Source organism: Podarcis erhardii, assembly GCF_964252035.2.
Source record: "Podarcis erhardii genome assembly, chromosome: 7".
NCBI lineage: Eukaryota > Metazoa > Chordata > Lepidosauria > Squamata > Lacertidae > Podarcis > Podarcis erhardii.
Genome location: NC_138511.1, coordinates 27093114 through 27113760, shown reverse-complemented (window position 1 = coordinate 27113760; position 20647 = coordinate 27093114). Strand labels below are relative to the sequence as shown.

At 46.6% G+C, this 20647-nt stretch overlaps 3 protein-coding genes across 3 annotated transcripts in view; 1 reads left to right on the top strand and 2 right to left on the bottom strand.

Moving 5' to 3' along the window:
* The window catches only part of LOC309347190 (trypsin-3-like), a gene marked incomplete at both ends in the record, with an annotated part of 25533 nt that extends 21283 nt beyond the window's left edge, over positions 1-4250 (bottom strand). Inside the window, one exon of the mRNA XM_081871531.1 lies at positions 4196-4250. Coding sequence (XP_081727657.1) covers positions 4196-4250 — 55 coding nt within the window. The remainder of the gene's footprint in view (positions 1-4195) is intronic.
* The window catches only part of LOC309346951 (chymotrypsin-like elastase family member 2A), a 207434-nt gene that overhangs the window by 108076 nt on the left and 78711 nt on the right, over positions 1-20647 (bottom strand). The window lies entirely within an intron of this gene.
* CDA (cytidine deaminase) lies at positions 12013-19149 on the top strand. The gene is made up of 5 exons (XM_081871433.1): positions 12013-13014; positions 14243-14354; positions 16191-16248; positions 17271-17503; positions 17748-19149. The coding sequence occupies exons 1-4, from the start codon at positions 12849-12851 to the stop codon at positions 17382-17384; spliced, it is 450 nt and encodes a 149-aa protein (XP_081727559.1). The 5' UTR covers positions 12013-12848; the 3' UTR covers positions 17385-17503; positions 17748-19149.

Here is a 20647-nt window from a genome sequence, read left to right as displayed (position 1 = left end):
CAGACTGCTGCCTTTTGGAGCCTATTGTTCTAGGACCAATCAGACTGCTGCAGTTTGGATCCTATTCAACTCAGTACATAACACTCTCCCAGCCCCTTCGCGTTGGAATGAGGTGAAGGGCACCCAGATACTGCCTTTTGCCAGCTTGGACAGTGTTCCCCTTTCTTGGCCAGCTCCCCAGGCCGGCGGCACGAGAGACTCTTCCTAAAAGGAGCTTCCATCTCTCACCGCCTGGCACGCGGCGTTGCGGATCCTGCCAGGAGAGATCGCTGACAGCGCAGAAGGAAGAGGATCCAGCTTCTCGGTGCAGATGCTCTGTGGAAATCCTTGGGTAAACGATGAACCTCGACCCCGCTTGAGGGGCAGAGCGTCTGTGCCTTGCACACAAGCGGAACCAAGCTCAGCATCTCTGATGAAAAGAGATCAGGTGGCATTCTCTTCCTGGTGTTTAATCCTGGATTAGATGGACCGTTGCTTTTGCTCCTTATAAAAGCAGTGCCATGTGCATTGATGAGCCTGTAGTTCAAGGGCAACACATACCCCAGGGTGAACACCAACTTGGATGGCTTTAAAAGAGAATTAAGCAAATCCATGGAGGACAAGTCTGGCTATGTTCTGTCTTCACTGTTGGGTGCAGTATGGCTCTCAAGGCCACTTGCTGGAATATGCAGGTGGCCAGCTGTCCTGAGGTTCTGTGTGTGTGTTTCACACTGGTACCTGGCTTTCCACTGAGAGAACAGGATCTGGAATAGATGGGCCTTTGGCCTGGTCTGGCAGCTTCTCCTTATGTCCTTAACATGCAGGAGGTCCCAGGTTCAGTCCCTGGTATCTCCAGTTAGAAGCATGAGGTATCAGGTGATGGGAAGGAGTCGTCGCCCAATAAGATCCTGGGGAGACGCTATCCATTGCAGTAGACCATGATATATAATGAGTTGAAAAAATGTTTAAAATAACCTTTTCTATATAAAAATATTCCTTTTAGGAATTTTAGGTGCCAAAATCCCAAGGACATTATAGTTCATGCGTACAGTTTATAATAATTTGAGTTATTGTAAGTTACCATACATCTGCAGGTCTTTGTTTCAATAATTAATTTGCAGTTTATGAAGCATTTCTGTATCCTTCTGCTGTGCTGAAGACTTCCATGAAACAGTGGGTATATCCAGAATCACTGTTCACTACGTCTGTTTGCACATGTTGTGACTTTCAGAGATATACAAGATTTCTGTTTATTTGGTTTTGCAGAGAGTGCATATTTCATGTGTTTCATACTGGTCAATGTTCTGTATAGATTATATAAAGAGTTTATAGTGACATCGCATTACAGTGGTACCTCAGGTTACATATGCTTCAGGTTACATACGCTTCAGGTTACAGACTCCGCTAGCCCAGAAATAGTGCTTCAGGATGAGAACAGAAATCATGCTCCAGCAGCGCAGTGGCAGCAGGAGGCCCCATTAGCTAAAGTGGTGCTTCAGGTTAAGAACAGTTTCAGGTTAAGAACAGATCTCTGGAACAAATTAAGTACTTAACCTGAGGTACCACTGACTTGGTCATCGTGTTGCCTTTGGATATTACTGAAATCCCAAGGGAGCAGAAAAGACTATTTATGTATGTGACCACGGCTGTGTAGATGTTATTAGCCCAGAGATGGAAAGAAGATAAAGTCCCTACCAGAGAAGAAGTGGTAGATCAATTTGATGGATTATGCCAAAATGTCTAAAATGACTAGAAGAATCAGGAAGACCAAAATTTTAATAAGGAATGGGAAAATTATCTTAAAATTATAAACAGTTATAACTGTAAAATTGTAAATGGTTAAAATCGTTAGTAGGATTGGAATAACACTTGTCATTTAATGGTGAGTTTTGGGCACAATGGAGATGTCAAAGATCTAGATTATTATAAAAGATGACTAACTATAGGACCCACAAAGGGGAGGAGGGAAGTCCAGGAGATTCTCTGGAATCATGTTTCTATGTTGTACGCTGGATATGTGATTGTAAAAAAATTAATCTGAAAAGCCAAATAAATAAATTTTTACAATAGATCATGCCGGACACTAGAAGAAACAAAATATCTGACCTGGTCTGAGGCAGCTTGCAATGTTTAAATCGCCATGTTATGGTGCCATCGTCCACGAAAGTGGTTTTCCACTTGCACCGACTCCCCCCCCCCCCATTACTGCTTCCCAAGCTCATCCAGAATCCAGGTACCCTTGAGGTTTTTTCCTGGCATCTGCAAACGTCTGAGTGCCCCCCTCATTGCTCCATGAAATCTGACCTTTGTCACTCTTGAAAGGAAGGACCAGAAGTTGGAAAAGTGAAACCACCACCACCTCTTCCTGTTGCTGATGTTGTTGTTAGATTTCTGAAATATACTCGGAGTCGAGTGTGGATTTCATGCTCTTTATTCCGCTCATAGTAGTGAGGAATGAATATTTTCCCAAAATATCTGCTTTATATACATTATTTACACAATGGGCCACACCTGATTGGCTAATTCTGGGATTCTCCTGTAGGCCAATCAGGTTGCAGATTCACTTCCACCTGGAACTGGATTGGATGGCTCCTGCGGACCAATCAGACTGCTGCATTGTTCTAGGACCAATCAGACTGCTGCATTCTGAATCCTATTGTTCTACGACCAATCAGACTGCTGCATTCTGAATCCTATTGTTCTACGACCAATCAGACTGCTGCCTTTTGGATCCTATTCAACTCAGTACATATTAATTTCTTACCCACAGTTCACCATGAACCCCTGGGGCATGCTACCACATTCAGACAAGTTCAAACTAATTGCAATTAAGGAATAGAGTAAGTCCTAGGAAGCATGTCAAGGCGTAAAAGGGTGCTCTGTGGGGAGTGAAATCAATAGCTCCTACAAAGAATGTCCTCTCCTAGGTAACCTGCCAGAGAATTATTTTGGGGGGTGGAACTACCAATCTTAGCACTCAAGAGGGTCTGTAGGGAGGGAGGCAATCTTTCACCTTGAATTGGGCCCGGAAATGAACTGGCAACCAATGCTTTTAGAACAGGGGTTACAGTGGTACCTCAGGTTACATATGCTTCAGGTTACAGACTCCGCTAACCCAGAAATAGTACCTCAGGTTAAGAACTTTGCTTCAGGATGAGAGCAGAAATCGTGCTCCGGCGGCGTGGCGGCAGCAGGAAGCCCCATTAGCTAAAGTGGTGCTTCAGGTTAAGAACAGTTTCAGGTTAAGAACGGACCTCCAGAACGAATTACCGGTAAGTACTTAACCTGAGGTACCACTGTATTTGAGTTGTACATGGAACCTGAGTCAGTAACCTGGCTGCTGCCTCTTGAACCAGCTGAAGTTTCCAAGTCATCTTCCAGGGCGGTCCCACGTAGAGAGTGTTGCAATAATCCTATCTGGAAGTTACCAGAGCATGGAGTGCAACTTACGTGGCAAGAATCACAATCTGGAAGCTAAGCCGACTTGGCACCCTCGGAAAGGATTTGTCTGGAATTTCCCTTACTGCAACACAGCCATTAAACACTCAGAAGCCCCGACATCTCTCTACAAGTCCCTCCGAGCTGCGGATGTTTCCAGTTTCCATTTAATTTAGGAAGACGCTCTTTATGGTCCTAAGTAAAATATTGGTTCTCGGTTGCTCGATCAATAAATCCTCTCCGCGGGTAAGCAAACCGAGGCAAAAGCTAACAGGGAAGCGCTCGGTTCTTCATATTCTGCTTGTTTCAGCTCAGTGGAGGAGAAAAAGAGAGGGGGGGGGGAAACAGAGATCACACAGCTGGGCAGCCCTTGCTTATTTGGTATGTTGATTGGCTGTAAGGAAGATGGGGTCTTTTGGCAACTCCACCTCTTTTTGGGAAGAGGACCCTGAAGATGTGGAGGCAGATCCGGGAGGATGAGATAGCCGGCAGGCTAGGAATTTATATGACTGTGAGGATGCCTGAAATTATAATATCTGGTACAGAGGTGGGAACCTCGAGTGTGGGTGTCTATAAGACCCTCCAGGGCTCATTATCTCTGCCCTTAGAGGCTTTCCCCTCTCACCAGTTCTCCTTTGGTGTTGATACTTGGTTAGACTGTCCTTGGACAGTTCAAAGGGGGCTGTCTAGAGCTGGGGATCTGCTTTGCTTTGACTGGGAGAGCTGGGTTTCTTGACAGCTCCAAAATTCGTCGCTTGGGAGGGGACCGCTCAGCCACCTGGGCACACCTGCAGCATCTCGCCTTTCCTGTGCTGCGTCAGCTCCTCTGCCATGCCCAGACTGCCACCCGTACACAGGGAGCGTCCCGTATCACCGCCAGAAGAAGATGCTGCTTGCTGAGTGGTGCCGTGGCAGCAGTCCAACCTGGCTGGATAATGAAGGCGGCTTTTGTTCTCAGCCTCCAAGGCCAGAGGAAGCAGCACTTAATCCACCACAAGGCCTCGGAGAGGCCAAAGCCAGCACGGTCCTGTTTTGCCCTCTGTGTACTGAAATATTTAAAAAAAATTAAGGTCTTATATAATAAATGTTCATAAATGTACCAAGCAAACACGTACATAACTATATAAACCACATGTCTGAAGCAGCACAGGAAAACAGCCCTGAAACCATTTTGACTCCCAAACTGACCAAATGTTTTCTCTGCAAGGAGGCAGGGAGTGGGGGAGCCTCCCCGTTGTCTTTTCGTTCACAAATCCTGTCTTAAGGGTATGTCTGTCTATAAATAGGGTGAGCCTGTGACCTGGCTCAAGAACTAAATATTTGTCATTACAAAAGACTGGCCAGGCTCCCCAGGGTATCCAATCAAGTGACCATTAACAGGTCTGCCAGACAGGAGATAAACAACACACTCAGATTTCTGTTGTAGACCGCCCTTTCTGTGATGTATGTATGATGTATCTGCGGGGTGGTCTTGGACTCCAGGGCGGGCAATTTAAAAGGTCTATATAAGGGCGGGCACACCTTTGTTCTGGGTCCTCCTCCTTTCCTGCGTGTGAGGGGAGCACTCTGTTGCAACTGTTCAATAAGGATCAGGCTTACGAGCTGCTTTGCTTCTCGATATTCTCTGGTTGGCCTCTTATTTTCTCCGACTGATGGAGAATCTACAAAGGACACTATAAGGGCTCTTGTGTCCCCCACAAGGGGATAAGGGCAGATTTTTGTTTATTACAGTACAAACCCCTCCTAGGACAGGCAGCAGGGCAGTGAGGTAATTTTAGACTCTGGGCTTAATGGTCTTAATGATAAGGGGAGGGAAGGGCAGCCATGTCTCCTGCTGTATGGGCTGTCCTCTATTTGGAAGTGTTTGAAAGGCTGCCAGAAGACAGTCTATTTCAGGTCTACCTGGCCTTTACGATACTCACCCAGACAACACCCCTTAACCAGGTACTCCCTCTTTCCCTAGCCATGCCTCTCACTGGCCTTGTTTCACAACCTTCTTGAGTGTTTTTGCCCAGCTGCGATGTGTCCTTGAACTCTTGATTCTTGGAGGTTTCTAGCAGAGGTTGGGTGGCCATCTGCCAGGAATCCAGTTGAGATTCCTGCAGGGAGGTTGACTAGATGGCTGTTGGGGTCTCTCCAACTCTACAATCCTATGGATTTTTTTTTTAAAAAATCAACAACACATGAATCATAGCATTTTTTTAGAGGATCATCTAGTCCAACCCCATGCAATACAGGAATATGCAGCTGTCTAGGGTTGCCATATGTCTGGATTTCCCCAGACATTTTCCGGGACTCCAATGATGGAATTAGCGTCCAGGCAAGATTTTGGAAATATGGCAAAATTTCCCAGAAAAACTGAACAACTTTTTTGTGTCCAGATTTTTACTTCTTGAAATATGGCAGCCCTACAGCTGTCCGATATAAGGATCAAACCTGCAACCTTGGTGTTGTCAGCACCATGCTCTAACCCAGTGTTTCCCAACCTTGGGCCTTCAGCTGTTTTTGAACTACAAATCCCATCATCCCTGACTAGCAAGACCAGTGGCAAGGGATGATGGGAATTGTAGTCCCAAAACAGCTGGAGGCCCAAGGTTGGGAAATCATTTGCTGTGCGCCATTCCAGGAAACATTTGCAACTGATTTTCATGGAGGAAGACCACCAAAATGAGCTGCTCTGCTCATTAGGCCTGTCACTCAACCAAGTCTGCGGAGGTTGTGTTTTTGGTAATAAAATGTAACTTCGGCTTTGGACTGTGTGATTACTGACCGGCGCCCTCCTGTGATTGACACTGATTAGTGCCAGCTCTTTCCCAGCCATTCCTGAAGACGGCAGGTATTGAGCCTCGGGCCATCCTCTGGTACTACTATGCAGTTACTGACTTTCACTTAGGTTCATGAAAGGCTTAACCTGAACCAAAAATGAGCTCAAGTTACCATGGGAGCGACATAGCAGGCTCCCAGCAACCTTGGCCTTTTCCACCCTCCTTTACTCTCTCCCTCTCTCTGCCTTCCTGGAGGAAGCCAGCAGCCATGCTTAGCTTCCGACTCAACAAAAATTAAATGCAGCTAAACTCCTGGGCCCCTTCATGGATCACTGCCTTGCTGTGGTGAAGGGGCTTGAATAACTCAGAGAAGCTATGAACTATGCCGAGCAGGGCATCCAAGATGGACAGGTCATAGTGGAGAGTTTTGACCAAACGTGATCCACCTGGAGGAGGAACCAGCAAGCCACTCCAGTATCCCTGCCAAGAAAACTCCATGGACAAAGGACAGATCCTGAAGCTGAGACTCCAGCACTCTTCTCTTCATGAGAAGAGAAGACTCCCTAGAAAAGACCCTGATGTTGGGAAAGATGGAGGGCACAATGAGAAGGGGACAACAGAATTCGATATGGTTGGATAGTGTTCTCAAAGCTACCAGCATGAGTTTGACCAAACTGTGGGAGGCAGTGGAAGACAGGAGTGCCGGGCGTGCTCTGGTCCATGGGGTCACAAAGAGTCGGACACGACTAAATGACTAAACAACAACAACAACAAACTCCTGGGAGATTCACACAGCCTGAGTATCTTTGCTAACATGGTCCTTTTTGAGATGAAGTCAAGTTGCTTTAAATCGATGGGAAGGAACCCTTTCCCCTTTCCTTTGCTGCTGATTGGATGAAGACATGTGCAAACCTCGTTCCTCAAACTTGGGTCCCCGGCTGTTGTTGGACTACAACTCCCATCATCCCCAGTGGCCAGGGATGATAGGAGCTGTCCAACAGCAGCTGGGGACCCAAGTTTGAGAAACATATAAACCGATATGAATGTAGCCTACCTTCCCAGGGTGTTTATGAAGATGCCTGTACATAGCATTGAGCCATGGGGAGCGGGGGAGATGCCCCCATAAATCAAGTAGAAAGAAAGAAAGAAAGAAAGAAAGAAAGAAAGAAAGAAAGAAAGAAAGAAAGAAAGACAGTGGCGTGGCGTGGGGGTGCAGGGGGGGCCGGCCGCACCGGGCGCAACATCTGGGGGGGGCGCGCTCGCCACCTCCGGAGTCGCCAAAGAGCCTCGGGCGCAGGCTGTAGCAGAGCCCCATGTCTCGCGGAACCGACGAGCTGTGCGTGCGTCCAGGCTGAAGGCGTCCGGCAGGCAGCGGCTCTCAGTGCTCGCCGCGGTCCCCGCGCGTCAGAGCCGCGGAGGGTGCACCAGGCAGCCCCTCCTCACAGCCCCATCGCCGCCGCCGCTGCTGCTGCAGCTGCTGGGCCATCTTGCATTTTCCTCGCCTCTCTGCCCTCCTCCTCCGAGCAAGCGGCGTCGTTTGGGCGGCAGCGCCAGCGGCAACTCGCCTCAGATCACCCAACACGGACCCGCCGCCGCCACCGTAAATACCCAGGCAGCAGCAAGAAGAAGCTGGCAGCGGCAGCAGGTTAGGGGTTAGGGGCACAAATTACTTGCCTTGCCCCGGGTTAGGAGGCGCAAATTACTTGCCTTGCCCCGGGTGCTGACAACCCACGCTACGCTGCTGAAGAAACATCAAGGACAGAATAATTGCCACACACGGGAAGATTAAGGATATAGTTTGAGTGCTTCACTGGTAGTTTCATAAACCATTTAATGTGTCAATACGAATGGAAGTTGTTAATATTGCAGTTGTTGTATAAGGGATTGCTATCTTGACCAGAGTGTAATTGAAATTAATAAGATTTTGGAAAGCAGAAATAAATAAAATAATCAAACCATCAATTCTAGCACGCGCAGGGAGACAGGACACCTAAATTATATAATTTGTTATCTGAATGATTGGTATTAGAAACTGTATTATAATTTGGCATTGTTATAATGAGGCTATTATTGAACTGTAATTGAAAACTAATAAAAATTATAAACAAACAAACTTCACTGACCAATCACTTTGCAGTTAGCTTGGTTCTGCCCCCGCCCCCAACATAAATCCTGGCTATGCTCATGCACTGAGCTCTGTGTTATACAAATGCTCTGACACTCTCCCCTTTGCATGCTCTAGCATTGTTTTTCAACCCTGGTGGACATGTTCTGCCTCCACAGTCAGAGGTGGTTGGTTTCTGAATACCAGTTGCTGAAAATCATAGGAGGGGAGAGTGCCTCGGTCCTGTATACCTGAAGGAGCGTCTCCACCCCCATTGTTCAGCCCAGACACTGAGATCCAGCGCCGAGGGCCTTCTGGCGGTTCCCTCATTGCGAGAAGTGAGGTTACAGGGAACCAGACAGAGGGCCTTCTCGGTAGTGGCACCCGCCCTGTGGAACGCCCTCCCTTCAGATGTGAAGGAAATAAGCAGCTATCTTAAGAGACATCTGAAGGCAGCCCTGTTTAGGGAAGTTTTTAATATTTAATGCTGTATTGTTTTTAACACTTGATTGGAAGCTGCCCAGAGTGGCTGGGGAAACTCAGCCAGATTTTTTTGCTCTCTGGTGCCATCTGGTGTTGCAGGTTTATAACACATTCAAAACGCTGTTTGTTGACTAATGTAGCTGAGTCCTAGGCCTAGATCTGACTGTAAGAGTAGTTTGACAATAGAACCAATTTTCTAGAGAGGTGGTGAGCTCCCCTTGCTGAGACCACCTGTTGGAGATGCCCAAGCATTGTGCAGGGGGTGGACTAGATGGCTTTCAATGCCCCCTCCAACTCCGGGTGCCTTCAGATTTGCAAATGGGTTGCTGGGGCATTACAACTGGGTTATGAGCAATAGGCTCCTTTTTGAACCTCCTTTTTGATTTTATAAATAATTTATTATTATTATTATTATTATTATTATTATTATTATTATTATTTTGGATACTGCTTGCGGACTTCACATGGGTATCCGTTTGGCCACTGTAAGTACTGGATGCTGAATCAGATGGACCATCAGCCTGATGTTCTTATTCATCATATTCCCCTTGGATGCCCTTAAGAGTAGATTAGACAAATTCATGGAGGCTAAGCCTATCTGTTGCTACATTCTACCTCCACAGTAAGTGCCTCTGAAGAACTGTTGATAGGAATCACATGCAGAGAGAGGTCTGCTGCACTCGGCTCCTGCTTCTGGGCTTTGGCATCTGGTTGGCCACTGTGAGAACAGGATGCTTGGCCTGATCCAGCAGCCTCTTTGTATGCTCAGCCATTTATCTGTGTGATCATGGGAATGGAGCCGGGGGGAAACCTTAACACTAGATCTGTAATGGCCACATTACACTGAACATGTGAATGAGCCCCAACAGCATGCTACCCAGGTTCAACGTTTTGACCTTGGCTGATGGATAATGATTCGCCTCCTCTTGGTCCCAACACAGAACCCTTAACTTGCTCAAAGGTGCCATCTGGTGGCTTGTTCATGTTCCAGTTCCAGTACTGTATTTTCTGTTCCTTCTCTGATTCTTTAAAATTACCGTATTTTTTGCACCATAACACTCACTTTTTTCCTCCTAGAAAGTAAGGGTAAATGTTTGTGCGTGTTATGGAGCGAATGCCTGCGGGTGGCGGGGGGGATCTGCTGCAGTCGTGAGCAGAGGATCCATGGTTCCTCTTCCTTCCCTCCTCCGTGGTTACAAAGCATGGATCCACGTGGATCCTCAGGATTTTTGCATTGGGCTACTCCAAACTCACTGTCAGATCACATGTCTGTGGCCACAGCATGAACCACAAAAATCATATATCCACTATTTCGTTTAGAATATTTTCTTTCTTGTTTTCCTCCTCTAAAAACTACGTGCGTGTTATGGTCTGGTGCGTGTTATAGAGCAAAAAATACGGTAGGCTGCAGCCGTATGTGATGCTTGTTTAAGATCTGCCACATTGAAAAAAATGAAGATCAATGGCGACTGAATCAGTCCTGCAGTGCTGGAGAAGAAGGGCTTAATCCTTCCCTCCCCCTCCCCCCCCCCGCATCAGCTGATTAAAAACATCTCACCCCAATGGGGAATTGCTTTAAACTGTTTTAATACTGTGTTTTAATTCTGTAAGCCACCCAGAGACCTTGGGGTGAAGGGCAGGAAATAACTTGTAGCAGCAGCAGCAACAACAATAATTCCTATGAAAAAGAAAAATGGGGGACATCTTTAATTTTGTTTTAAAAGCCTATAGGATGTATCAATCTCAGATACAGAGTAGGCCCACTGAAATTAATGAACCTAATCTAGTCACGTCCATTAACTTACAATGGTTCTACTTTGGGTAGGACTAGCATTGTATATAATCCAATGCAAAAAAACTAAACAAGGAGCTGATGTTTTATATATATATATATATAAGGAGAAGGAAGAGTGGCGGATCAGCATGGACAAATACAAATGAGTAGATTAGACCTATAGGGACAAGGAAACGGTTGTGTCACTGCCCAGGAAGAGTGGTGAAATGTCCAGGGTGGTGGTGAAAAGCCCAGGAAGGGTGGTGAAATATTAACCTAACCTATAAGGACAAGGAAACGGTTGTGTCACTGCCCAGGAAGAGTGGGGAAATGTCCAGGGTGGTAGTGAAAAGCCCAGGAAGGGTGGTGAAATATTAAGTGACAAAGAGAAGGAGGGACTTAAAACCAACTTCTGTTTTGCCCCCATCTTCCCCAGAAAGGGGAACTGTGTGTGTAATCTTGCTTAAGCAACAGAGCCAGTGAGGAGTCAGGATTGCAGTCCAAGACTGATAAGGACAAGAAACACCTTCAAGAGTTTGGAGTTGGGTAAATTTCATCCTAGGGACATCCAAGGATCCTCCCCACGTTCCCTCTGAACTTCTGCCTGTCTCGTCTCTGAGAAAGCCCACAAACAGGTGAGGGGACACAGGACTGCAGAAGGGATGTAGCTCAGTGGCAGAGGGTCTGCTTTCCACACACAAGGTCCCGGGTTCAAGCCTCAGCATTTCCAGCTAGAGTTTGGATCCCCCCCCCGCGCTTAAAGCCCTGGAGAGCTGCTGCCAGCTAATGTAGGTGGACCAGTAGGCATTTGCGGAAGCTTCCAATGCGGGAGGAGGTCCCTCAATAAAGCATAATGAAGACACGGGTTTATTATTCTTGCCATTCATTGGTTCGTGACTCCATTAGTCTGCAAGCTTCCCATATAGAGCAGGGAAAGCATGGCCCCCTGTCCTCAAAAAGGTGGGAAAGGGAGATAGGAGAAACTGCAGATGAATACTGGAGATTAGGATTGTTGCTTAAAGGACTGGGGGCGGCATGGCAGAAATTCACATTTGCATATGTTAATTTATATACAATGGTAGGACTTTGGGGGACTTGGCAGGGGACATCTGGTCCATACACATAGTTTTTAAAAGTTGCATTTTAAAAAACCAAAAAAAACCCCCATCTGCAGTTGTGAAGAGATGCTACCAGTCAGTGTAGAGAATATTGAGTTAGATGGAGTCAGTAATAAGGCAGCTTCCTATTTGAGATGGGCTGTAGCTCAGCAGTAGAGCACCTGATTTGAATGCAGAAGGTCCCAGGGAACATATCCTGTCTGCAGAGCTCATGCCAGTCAGTGTAAACAATGCTAAACTAGATAAGAGCAATGTATAAGGCAGCTTCCAATGGTTCCTGTATTATGTGTACGCACTGTCTCCCTCCCTCCCTCCCTCCCTCCCTCTTCTCTGGTGTTTTCTTCCTACCAGCACTCCACACCCATCTCCTTTGTTGCTATGGTGTTCTGTGGCTTGACACGTGACCTGCCTTCTCATCGGTCCACACACAAGTTCCCGGAGCCAGGCTCAGTGAATCTGCAAACAAACTCACTTTTGGCACCCACAGAGGTGAAACAGGAGACGGAGGCTGGGCACCGCTGCTTCCCTGAACCAAGGCAACAGCTAAACCTTTCCAAACACCCACAACAGCCACTTGGTTAAACAGAGGCACTGGAAGCCTAGCACATCGTTTCCAGCATGAGCCCCAGATCTAACAGGCATCTGTCACTCCCGAGCGACTGTTGCATCTCACCATCATTCTGATTCTGTTGCAGGGACCTTTAAGTCACCACAGAACCAGAGCAGAGGAGGACAAAGGGGCCTGTCAAGAGAGCTGAGGAGCATGTGGGGACGTTGACCTGACCCATCCAACCTTGTTGGCCTTTGGCAGCAGCGATAATTTGGAAAGCATGATTCCAGGAGAGAACATTTGCTGAGAAAGGGCAGGCAAGTCCTCTCCCCCCACACCCCCGACTGCACACAAACAGTGTAGCTAGCTAAAGAGCAAAGATCGAAGCACTTCACTCAGAGAAAGCTGTTTTGCATTGCAAGAGAGGACGAGAGCTTGGCCGGGCACTTTTGCAGCAACAGATAGGTGCGCGCTGGTGAATTGCCTGTGGCACCTGTCAGAGGAAGACCCCAATTCTCCTCTAATGTGAATTAAAGGAAAGGTGAAGCTCAGGGGTCGTGCCTGCACACACGCTCCTGTCCCTGGGAGTGCGGCTTTTGCTGAGGGAGGCCCTGCCAGATACTGCCTCCACGTTGCAATGGCGCAACAGCACGGTGGCGCTCCAAATCCCGCTGCACTGGGACCCGAACAGGTTCAACTCCTTTTGGCCACAAGCAAAGAAGCCAAGCGGTTTGCCTACTGCCCCTACAGCAACTACCCGGTGGGGGCTGCCCTCCTGACCTCCGATGGGAAGATCTTCTCTGGTAAGTGAAGGAGGACCCTCCTCCATGTGGCAGCCATGCCATGCATCCTTCTACTGAAGTCCATCTGGCTCAGTACTGTCCACTCTGGGTAGCAGTGCCACTCCAAAGCTTCAGACAAGGAACCCTTTGGGGATTGAATCTGGGGCCTGGTAGTAATGTATTTGCAGGGTATCTGGTTCAAGTCTGGTTGAAAGATCAAGAACCCTCAGAACTGGCTGGGATGGCATGCAGGTCGCCCGGTCTTCCCCATTGTGCCAAGCTGCACTGCATTTTCTGCTTAAATCCATGCTGTTATTTCTACATTTGCCTCGATGCTCACAATTCGCACCTGCAATTTTGTGTACCCTTGCCTGCCCTCTGTTTTGGCAGCAGCCTTTCAAACAGAAGATGCCTTCAGACACAGGAATGCCTTCAGTAAAGTAAGACACATGGCCACCCCCAAAAAAAGCACATTGCATGCCTCAGTTCAGTAATCTTGCAACAGCCCTATAAAGCAGGGTGCCAATATTATCCCTTATATTGAGGGTGGAAGAGCACTGAGGCTTTGCCGGAATAGCCATCATGCCGCCTGCTGGATGCTATCGGACTCCCAACTCCCATCAACACTCAGCAAGCATGGCTAATGGTCCAGCTACATCTGAACAGGTTGGGCCGAATGCCTCATTGTGAGTTCTTGGGAGCAGTGAGGTTTGAAATGGGAAATAAACCTACATTACTGATGATTTATCATCATGTGTTTTGAACCAGAACTTTTCTTCTACAGGGGGTAGCCAGTGTACTGTATAATCAATGAACCAGAACCACTGATATCACTCAGAGTAAAAAGTGAATGAATTTGACAATACTTAATGAACCAGTTCAAGTTCTAACTGTGGCTTCTGTAAGAGGTATCAAAGATAGATTGGCAGAAATGGTTTTATTTCTTTAAATCCAATCAATATTAAATATATATATATGATCAGGAACTGGCTCCTTAGTTCCCCAGATCCATTCCCCAGCCCTTGACCCTTAGTGAATTTTTAATTCCTGTCAAACTGACAATGTTCTTTTCCCTCACAAAAGCTGACCTGCAAGCTCTCCAATTTCATAAGCAATGGAATGTTCTGTGATGCCACAACAGCTCAGCCAATCAATGATGAGGCCTTAATGCCATGAGTACAATATAGTATAGATATGGATTCTAAGGCTTTGTCGCGAGAGATTTTAACCCATCTTGTGCTTTCTTCAGGTTGCAACATTGAAAATGCATGTTACCCGCTAGGTGTGTGTGCTGAGCGTACGGCGATCCAGAAGGCAGTGTCAGAAGGGCATACAAAATTTCGAGCTATAGCTATTATTTGGTAGGTATTATTCCTATCCTGCTTCCTTGGTGAACAAGCAGCCTTGGGAGGATTTGCATCCTGGAAGGTGGGCTATAAATAATTGCTATCAGCCAGCGGCTTTATCTGCACTATACATTTAAAGCAGCGTCTCACCACTTCAAACAGCTATGGCTTTCCCCAAAGAATGCTGGAAACTGTTGCTTATTAAGAGTGCTGAGAGTTATTAGGTGATCCCTATTCCCCTCAAATGGGACACGGGTGGCACTGTGGGTTAAACCACAGAGCCTAGGACTTGCCAATCAGAAGGTCGGCGGTTCGAATCCCCGTGGTGGGGTGAGCTCCCATTGCTCGGTCCCTGCTCCTGCCAACCTAGCAGTTTGAAAGCACCTCAAAGTGCAAGTAGATAAATAGGTACCACTCCCGTGGGAAGGTAAACGGCATTTCAGTGCGCTGCTCTGGTCCGCTAGAAGCAGCTTAGTCATGCTAGTCACATGACCCGGAAGCTGTGCCGGCTCCCTAGGCCAATAAAGCGAGATGAGTGCCACAACCCCAGAGTCATCCACGACTGGACCTAATGGTCAGGGGTCCTTTACCTTCACCTTTATTCCCCTCAAAGAGCTGCAGTTCCCAGCATTCACTAGGAAGAGGGATTGATAGTTGAACTACCCTGGGAATTGCTTCCTAACTACTCTCAGCACCAAGCAACAAACTACAGTTCTCAGATTCTTGGGTGGAGGGCAGGGGGGAAAGTCATGACCATTTAAGGTGGTTTGATGCTGCTTTAAATAAGGAATGCAGAAGGGGCCAGACGTCAGTTCACTACATACACTGAGTCTTAAATGCTATGAATTTCTTGACCTTCTTTCCCTTCCCCTGGCGTTCTGTTGAGACCTGTGATGAGAGATCTGGTGGGATAAGAGACCAGGGCTGGAGAAACTCAACCCCAAGTGCCAAATGTGTGTATGTTTGGCCCCCAGGACCCTCCCCACCCCCCTCTCACCTGCTCTGTACCCTTCTCAGGTGCTTTTGCATGACAGGAAAAGACACCAAGAAGGTGCAATGCAAGAAAATAACATTGGAATGATAAGCTTTTTCCATAAGAAGCAGAATGAAGGAATACATGGGTTTTTGTAGCTTTTTTCTAAGAGGTCTAGGGATGGATGTGCACAAAGGGGAAAAAACAATATAAATGAGTCAGAAATTAAATTGTTATAACAGAAGAAAAAACCCGCTATGGAAAATCACTTAGATTTTTTTTTGCTCTCTGGTGCCATCTGGTGTTGCAGGTTTATAACACATTCAAAACGCTGTTTGTTGACTAATGTAGCTGAGTCCTAGGCCTAGATCTGACTGTAAGAGTAGTTTGACAATAGAACCAATTTTCTAGAGGTGGTGAGCTCCCCTTGCTGGGACCACCTCTTGGAGATGCCCAAGCATTGTGCAGGGGGTGGACTAGATGGCTTTCAATGCCCCCTCCAACTCCGGGTGCCTTCAGATTTGCAAATGGGTTGCTGGGGCATTACAACTGGGTTATGAGCAACAGGCTCCTTTTTGAACCTATCAGATTTTATCCTTCTTTTAATCTGGATTAAAACAGGTTTCCGTGTGGGGCAGGGGGAGATTTGGGCTGGCAATTGATGACACTGTGGTGGTGATATGGATGCTGGAAAAACCTTGCGGTCAGTGGACACCTGTCTGGAAGCCAGCCAGCCACCCAATGATATGGGAAGTGTGTCATGTTCTGACTTCATTCTTTTTTCAACTTGAATCTTTCACCATATTAGCATATTTTGTAGACAGCCTCCTCTGCTGTGAGCGAGACTCCTGAACTCTGCTTTTATTCTGCTCCAACAGCAACAGCCAAGAAACGTTCGCGGTGCCCTGTGGGGCTTGCAGACAAGTGCTCAGAGAGGTAAACAGACCTCTCCTTTAAACCCCATACCCTTCTTTGCCATTGTCACACAAACACACCAGAACCAAAGGACAAGAGATCCCTCCTGTGGAAATGGCTTGCTTCCTTTAGGCCAGAGAGGCATTAAAGCAGTGATGGCCAAACTTGGCCCTCCAGCTGTTGTTGGACTACAATTTCCATCATCCCTGACCACTGGTCCTGTTAGCTAGGGATGATAGGAGTTGTAGTCCCAAAACAGCTGGAGGGCCAAGTTTGGCCATCACTGCATTAAAGAGAGAGGGGGGGGTCTTAAATTGGGGAGAGGGGGCAGGCCTTCTAATATAAAGATCAGAGTCCATACTTAAGAACTGGGAAGTGGCCAATGTCACACCAGTTTTCAAAAAGGGATCCAGGCTGTTCTAGGCCGATTCCCTGAATGCCTCCTGTATCAGAGGTGCTATACCTCTGTGTACCAGGTGTTGAGTGCTACTGCACTCAGGTGCTGTATGGTCTTCCCATTGGGGCAACTGACTGGCCACTGGGAGAATACAATACTAGGCTAAACGGGCCTTTGAGCTGATCTAGTTTCAAGCTAGCGTCCATCTGTCTTGGGAGACAATGGAAGAGGGCACCTTCAGGGGGTAAAGTCTAGCCACTGAAGAGTTATACTGCTGTGGCTTTAGAGACCAATATGGGAGAGAAATGTTTTTATTGCAAGTTGGGTAGATAAAGGCATCCGATTTTGCTGCTACAGGTACACCATGTCGTTTATTCTCCAGCTTCGGTGCTCCTTATGCTCTAACTTACTTGTTTCCCAAACTCGTGTCCCCAGCTGTTTTTGGACTACAGTTCCCATCATCCTTGACCACTGGTCCTGCTAGCTAGGGATGATGGGAGTTGTAGTCCAAAAGCAGCTGGAGACCCAAGTTTGGAAAGCTCTGTACTCACTCAGTGAGAAGGCACACTTTGGGGTAGAAATGCATCAGATTGTGCTATAAGACAACCATCTTGTGGGATTTCTTTTTTAAAAAACCCTTATCTAGTTCGGCAAACATTGGGAAATCTTCTTGGCCAAGGCAGATGGGACACACATTCAGAAGACTTTGGAGGAACTGCTGCCTTTCTCCTTTGGACCAGAAGACCTGAAGATGGTCTGAAGAGCACAAGAAACAAGAATCAACCCACAGAGGCTTTGGTGACCTTAATACTCCCTGCATGATGAACAGAATCCTTTTATATACAGTATTTCAAAACTATTGCAGATTCAGATAGAGTGGTACCTTGGGTTAAGTACTTAATTCGTTCCGGAGGTCCGTACTTAACCTGAAACTGTTCTTAACCTGAAGCACCACTTTAGCTAATGGGGCCTCCTGCTGCTGCTGTGCCGCCGGAGCCTGATTTCTGTTCTCATCCTGAAGCAAAGTTCTTAACCTGAAGCACTATTTCTGGGTTAGCGGAGTCTGTAACCTGAAGCGTATGTAACCTAAAGCGTTTGTAACCTGAGGTACCACTGTATTCAGTACAAATGGAATTCCTTTAGCCCATCCTGCACATTCAGAGAGGGAGCTACTTTGGAAGTCACTTGCCTAAGAGTGATATTTATGAAAGCAAGGAATGGTAGAGCACGAGAATCTTAATTGCAGGGTCATGGGTTCGAGCCACACCTTGGGTGAAAGATGGGGTTGGACTAGATGACCCTTGGTGTCCCTTCCAGAAATCCTTTTGCAGCTTAATGCCCTGCTTTACAGAAGTGGCTTCCCCCACGAACTCTCCCCTAAAAAAGGAGATGGCTTCATCTCAATATATGCATTGCTAGCATGCACTTCTCCAGGTGGAAGACAGAAAGATGCCTTAGACCAAATCGGACCATTGGTCTACCTAGCTCAGAACCGTCTCTACACTGACTGGCAGTGGCTTGCCAAGACTTCAGACTTTTTCAGCCCTACTTGGAGATTTTGAGGATTGAAACTGGAACCTTCTCCATGCCAAGCAGATGCTCTACCATAGCTTCTTTAGGAGAAACCATGGTCCTCCAAAATATAAAAAAAATCCCAGTCCTCATGGTTCTCAATAAAGGGCTGATTTAAACAGGAACACATTGGTTCATCTAGCTTAATTTTGGTTCAAGCTCTGTCCCAAGATTTCAGATGGCCCTACCTGGAGATGCCAGGAATTAAACCTGGGACCTTCTGCAAGCAAAGCAGATGCTTCACAGCTGGGGTGCAGCTCTTCCTCAGAAGATGTAGAAAAGGCTGGAGAGGAGGAGGACATCTAGGGCTGGGGGCTCAAGCCTCATGTCTAGAAGTCTAGACAATCCCTTTTCAAAAAAAGGCTCTTTTCTTTTCTCTGCGACACCCCACTCTTTCTTCAAGAATCAGAAGACAGTCACGGTCAACAGACTTGCAATCTCAAAGCTATGGCACACAAGGAAAAAGGGATGGGGAGGGAGAAATGAAGTGCCCAAGCACCAGCTCTCAAAGCTGCAGTGTTAAAAGGTGTGCGTCTGAACCCATATGCATGTCTAGGACTCGGTGACTGAAATCTTTTGCTCCCAATATATATAATTTGATTGATTTTCCCATTTTAACCCATCTATATCAATTATTTCTACATCAATACAGTTTCGTTTAAGTGGTTTCCTGCATGTCGCTCTTGACCTGTTTATTTGCTTTTGTCAAGATAATTTTGTGTTTTACTTACGTACAGGGACATCCTTGCACCCATAAAACACGACACAAAAAGAACTGTAATGTAATCATGTGTGCTGTTACATCGGCAATGCTTTTCCCACCAGTATTTCAGCACTGCCCTGGGGCCCAGCATTTTCCAGTCTGGTGCCCTCCCATAATATGCCTTTTACATATGACTTGTATTCACTTCTGGTTTTGTTGCGATATTAAAAGAGTGAAACTTGACAAATAACTCCATGCCTGGCTTTATTCAGATACGGCTTGTAAAGAGTCATTCTTTTTAGCATTTGGGAAATCAGCATGGGTCGGAATTCTGAAACATCCAGAGGGCACTGGGTTGGGGAAGGCTGCCGTAATGTGCAATCACTGATGGGAGGAGGCGGGATGGGACAGTGCAGAACAACTGAAGGAAGTGAGCTGCAGAATTAATGTCAGGAATATTCCTTCTTAAATTGGAATTTGGGCACAAACCCACAGCACCAGGAGGGTTGAAAGAACAGAAGCTAGGGAATCCTTTTATCCCTGCCTTTCTAGTGTGATAGGAATTTTATGGTCTTAGATATATAGCAATGTTCATAAGCATACCAACCAAGCACATACATAGATCAGCACAGGAAGACCGACCTGGAACCATTTTGATTCCTAAACTGAGCAAATGTTTTCTCTGCAAGGTCAAAGTGGGAAACCTCCCCATTGTCTCTTTCCTCACAAATTCTGTCTTAAGGGCACATTTAAGATATGAATAGGGTGTGAGCCTGTGACCTGGCCCAGGAACTAAGTATTTATCATCGCAAAAGACTGGCCAGGTTACCCAGGCAATCCAATCAAGTAACCTGCCAGACAAGAGAAAAAACAAAGTTCAAATTTCTGTTTAGACTGCCTTTTCTGTGATGTAGGTATGATGTATATGAGGGGTGGTCTTAGGTTACACCCCTTCTGGAATGAATGTATGATGTTTCTGGGGGTGGTCTTGATCTACAGGGTGGCAATTTCAAAAGTCTTTATAAGGCCTTGCACGCCATTTTTCTAGGTCCCTCCTTTCTCCTGCGGGTGAGGGGAGCACTCTGTTGCAGCAGATCAGTAAAGATCAAGCTTACTAGCTGCTTTGCTTCTCAATATTCTCTGGTTGGCCTCTGTTATTCTCTCCTACCAATAGGGAACCTATGTAAGGACTCTATATGGGCTCTTGGATACCCCATAAGGGAAAAGGGCAATTTTTGTTTACAACACTAGCAGTGCGGAAATCAAGATTTTGTTCCCTGGTTCCCCACCACCTCTTCTTCATTTGGGCTCTGCTCTTCTTAACTCTTGTTTTTAATTTGCTCCGTTTTTAATTCTCGCGGGGGAAGAAAGGAGTGCAGCGCTATCCGTCCCAAGAGCAATATTTTCCTTTACGGGTTTGCTGTTTTCGACTCCACAAAATTCTTTCAAGGGCAACACAATGAGCTTAATTCTCCAATAATTAAAGACTGTTAGTTACAGGCTGCTCTAAATGTAGCAAGAGAACAAAAGCACCTTCAGCCAGTATTAATTCCATGACTCCGCTCCAATCAAAACGGAACAAAATTGCTGCGTTTTTGCTACAGTTATGTAACAGAGGAGGGCAACATAATTTAAAGGCACACAGCCCTTAAAGCGTTCCCATCACGAATCCCTGCGTGCAGAAACAGGTCAGGCCCTCATACCTAAGGGACTACTGTCTCCCGAAGGCACTGCCCGAATGCATTGAG

Bases quoted from the DNA above. Each gene is read 5' to 3' on its own strand.
- CDA (XM_081871433.1), top strand. From the start codon at position 12,849: ATGGCGCAACAGCACGGTGGCGCTCCAAATCCCGCTGCACTGGGACCC. The intron at 13,015-14,242 runs GTAAGTGAAGGA...TGCTTTCTTCAG, and splicing joins CGATGGGAAGATCTTCTCTG to GTTGCAACATTGAAAATGCA. The intron at 16,249-17,270 runs GTAAACAGACCT...ACCCTTATCTAG, and splicing joins GCAGACAAGTGCTCAGAGAG to TTCGGCAAACATTGGGAAAT.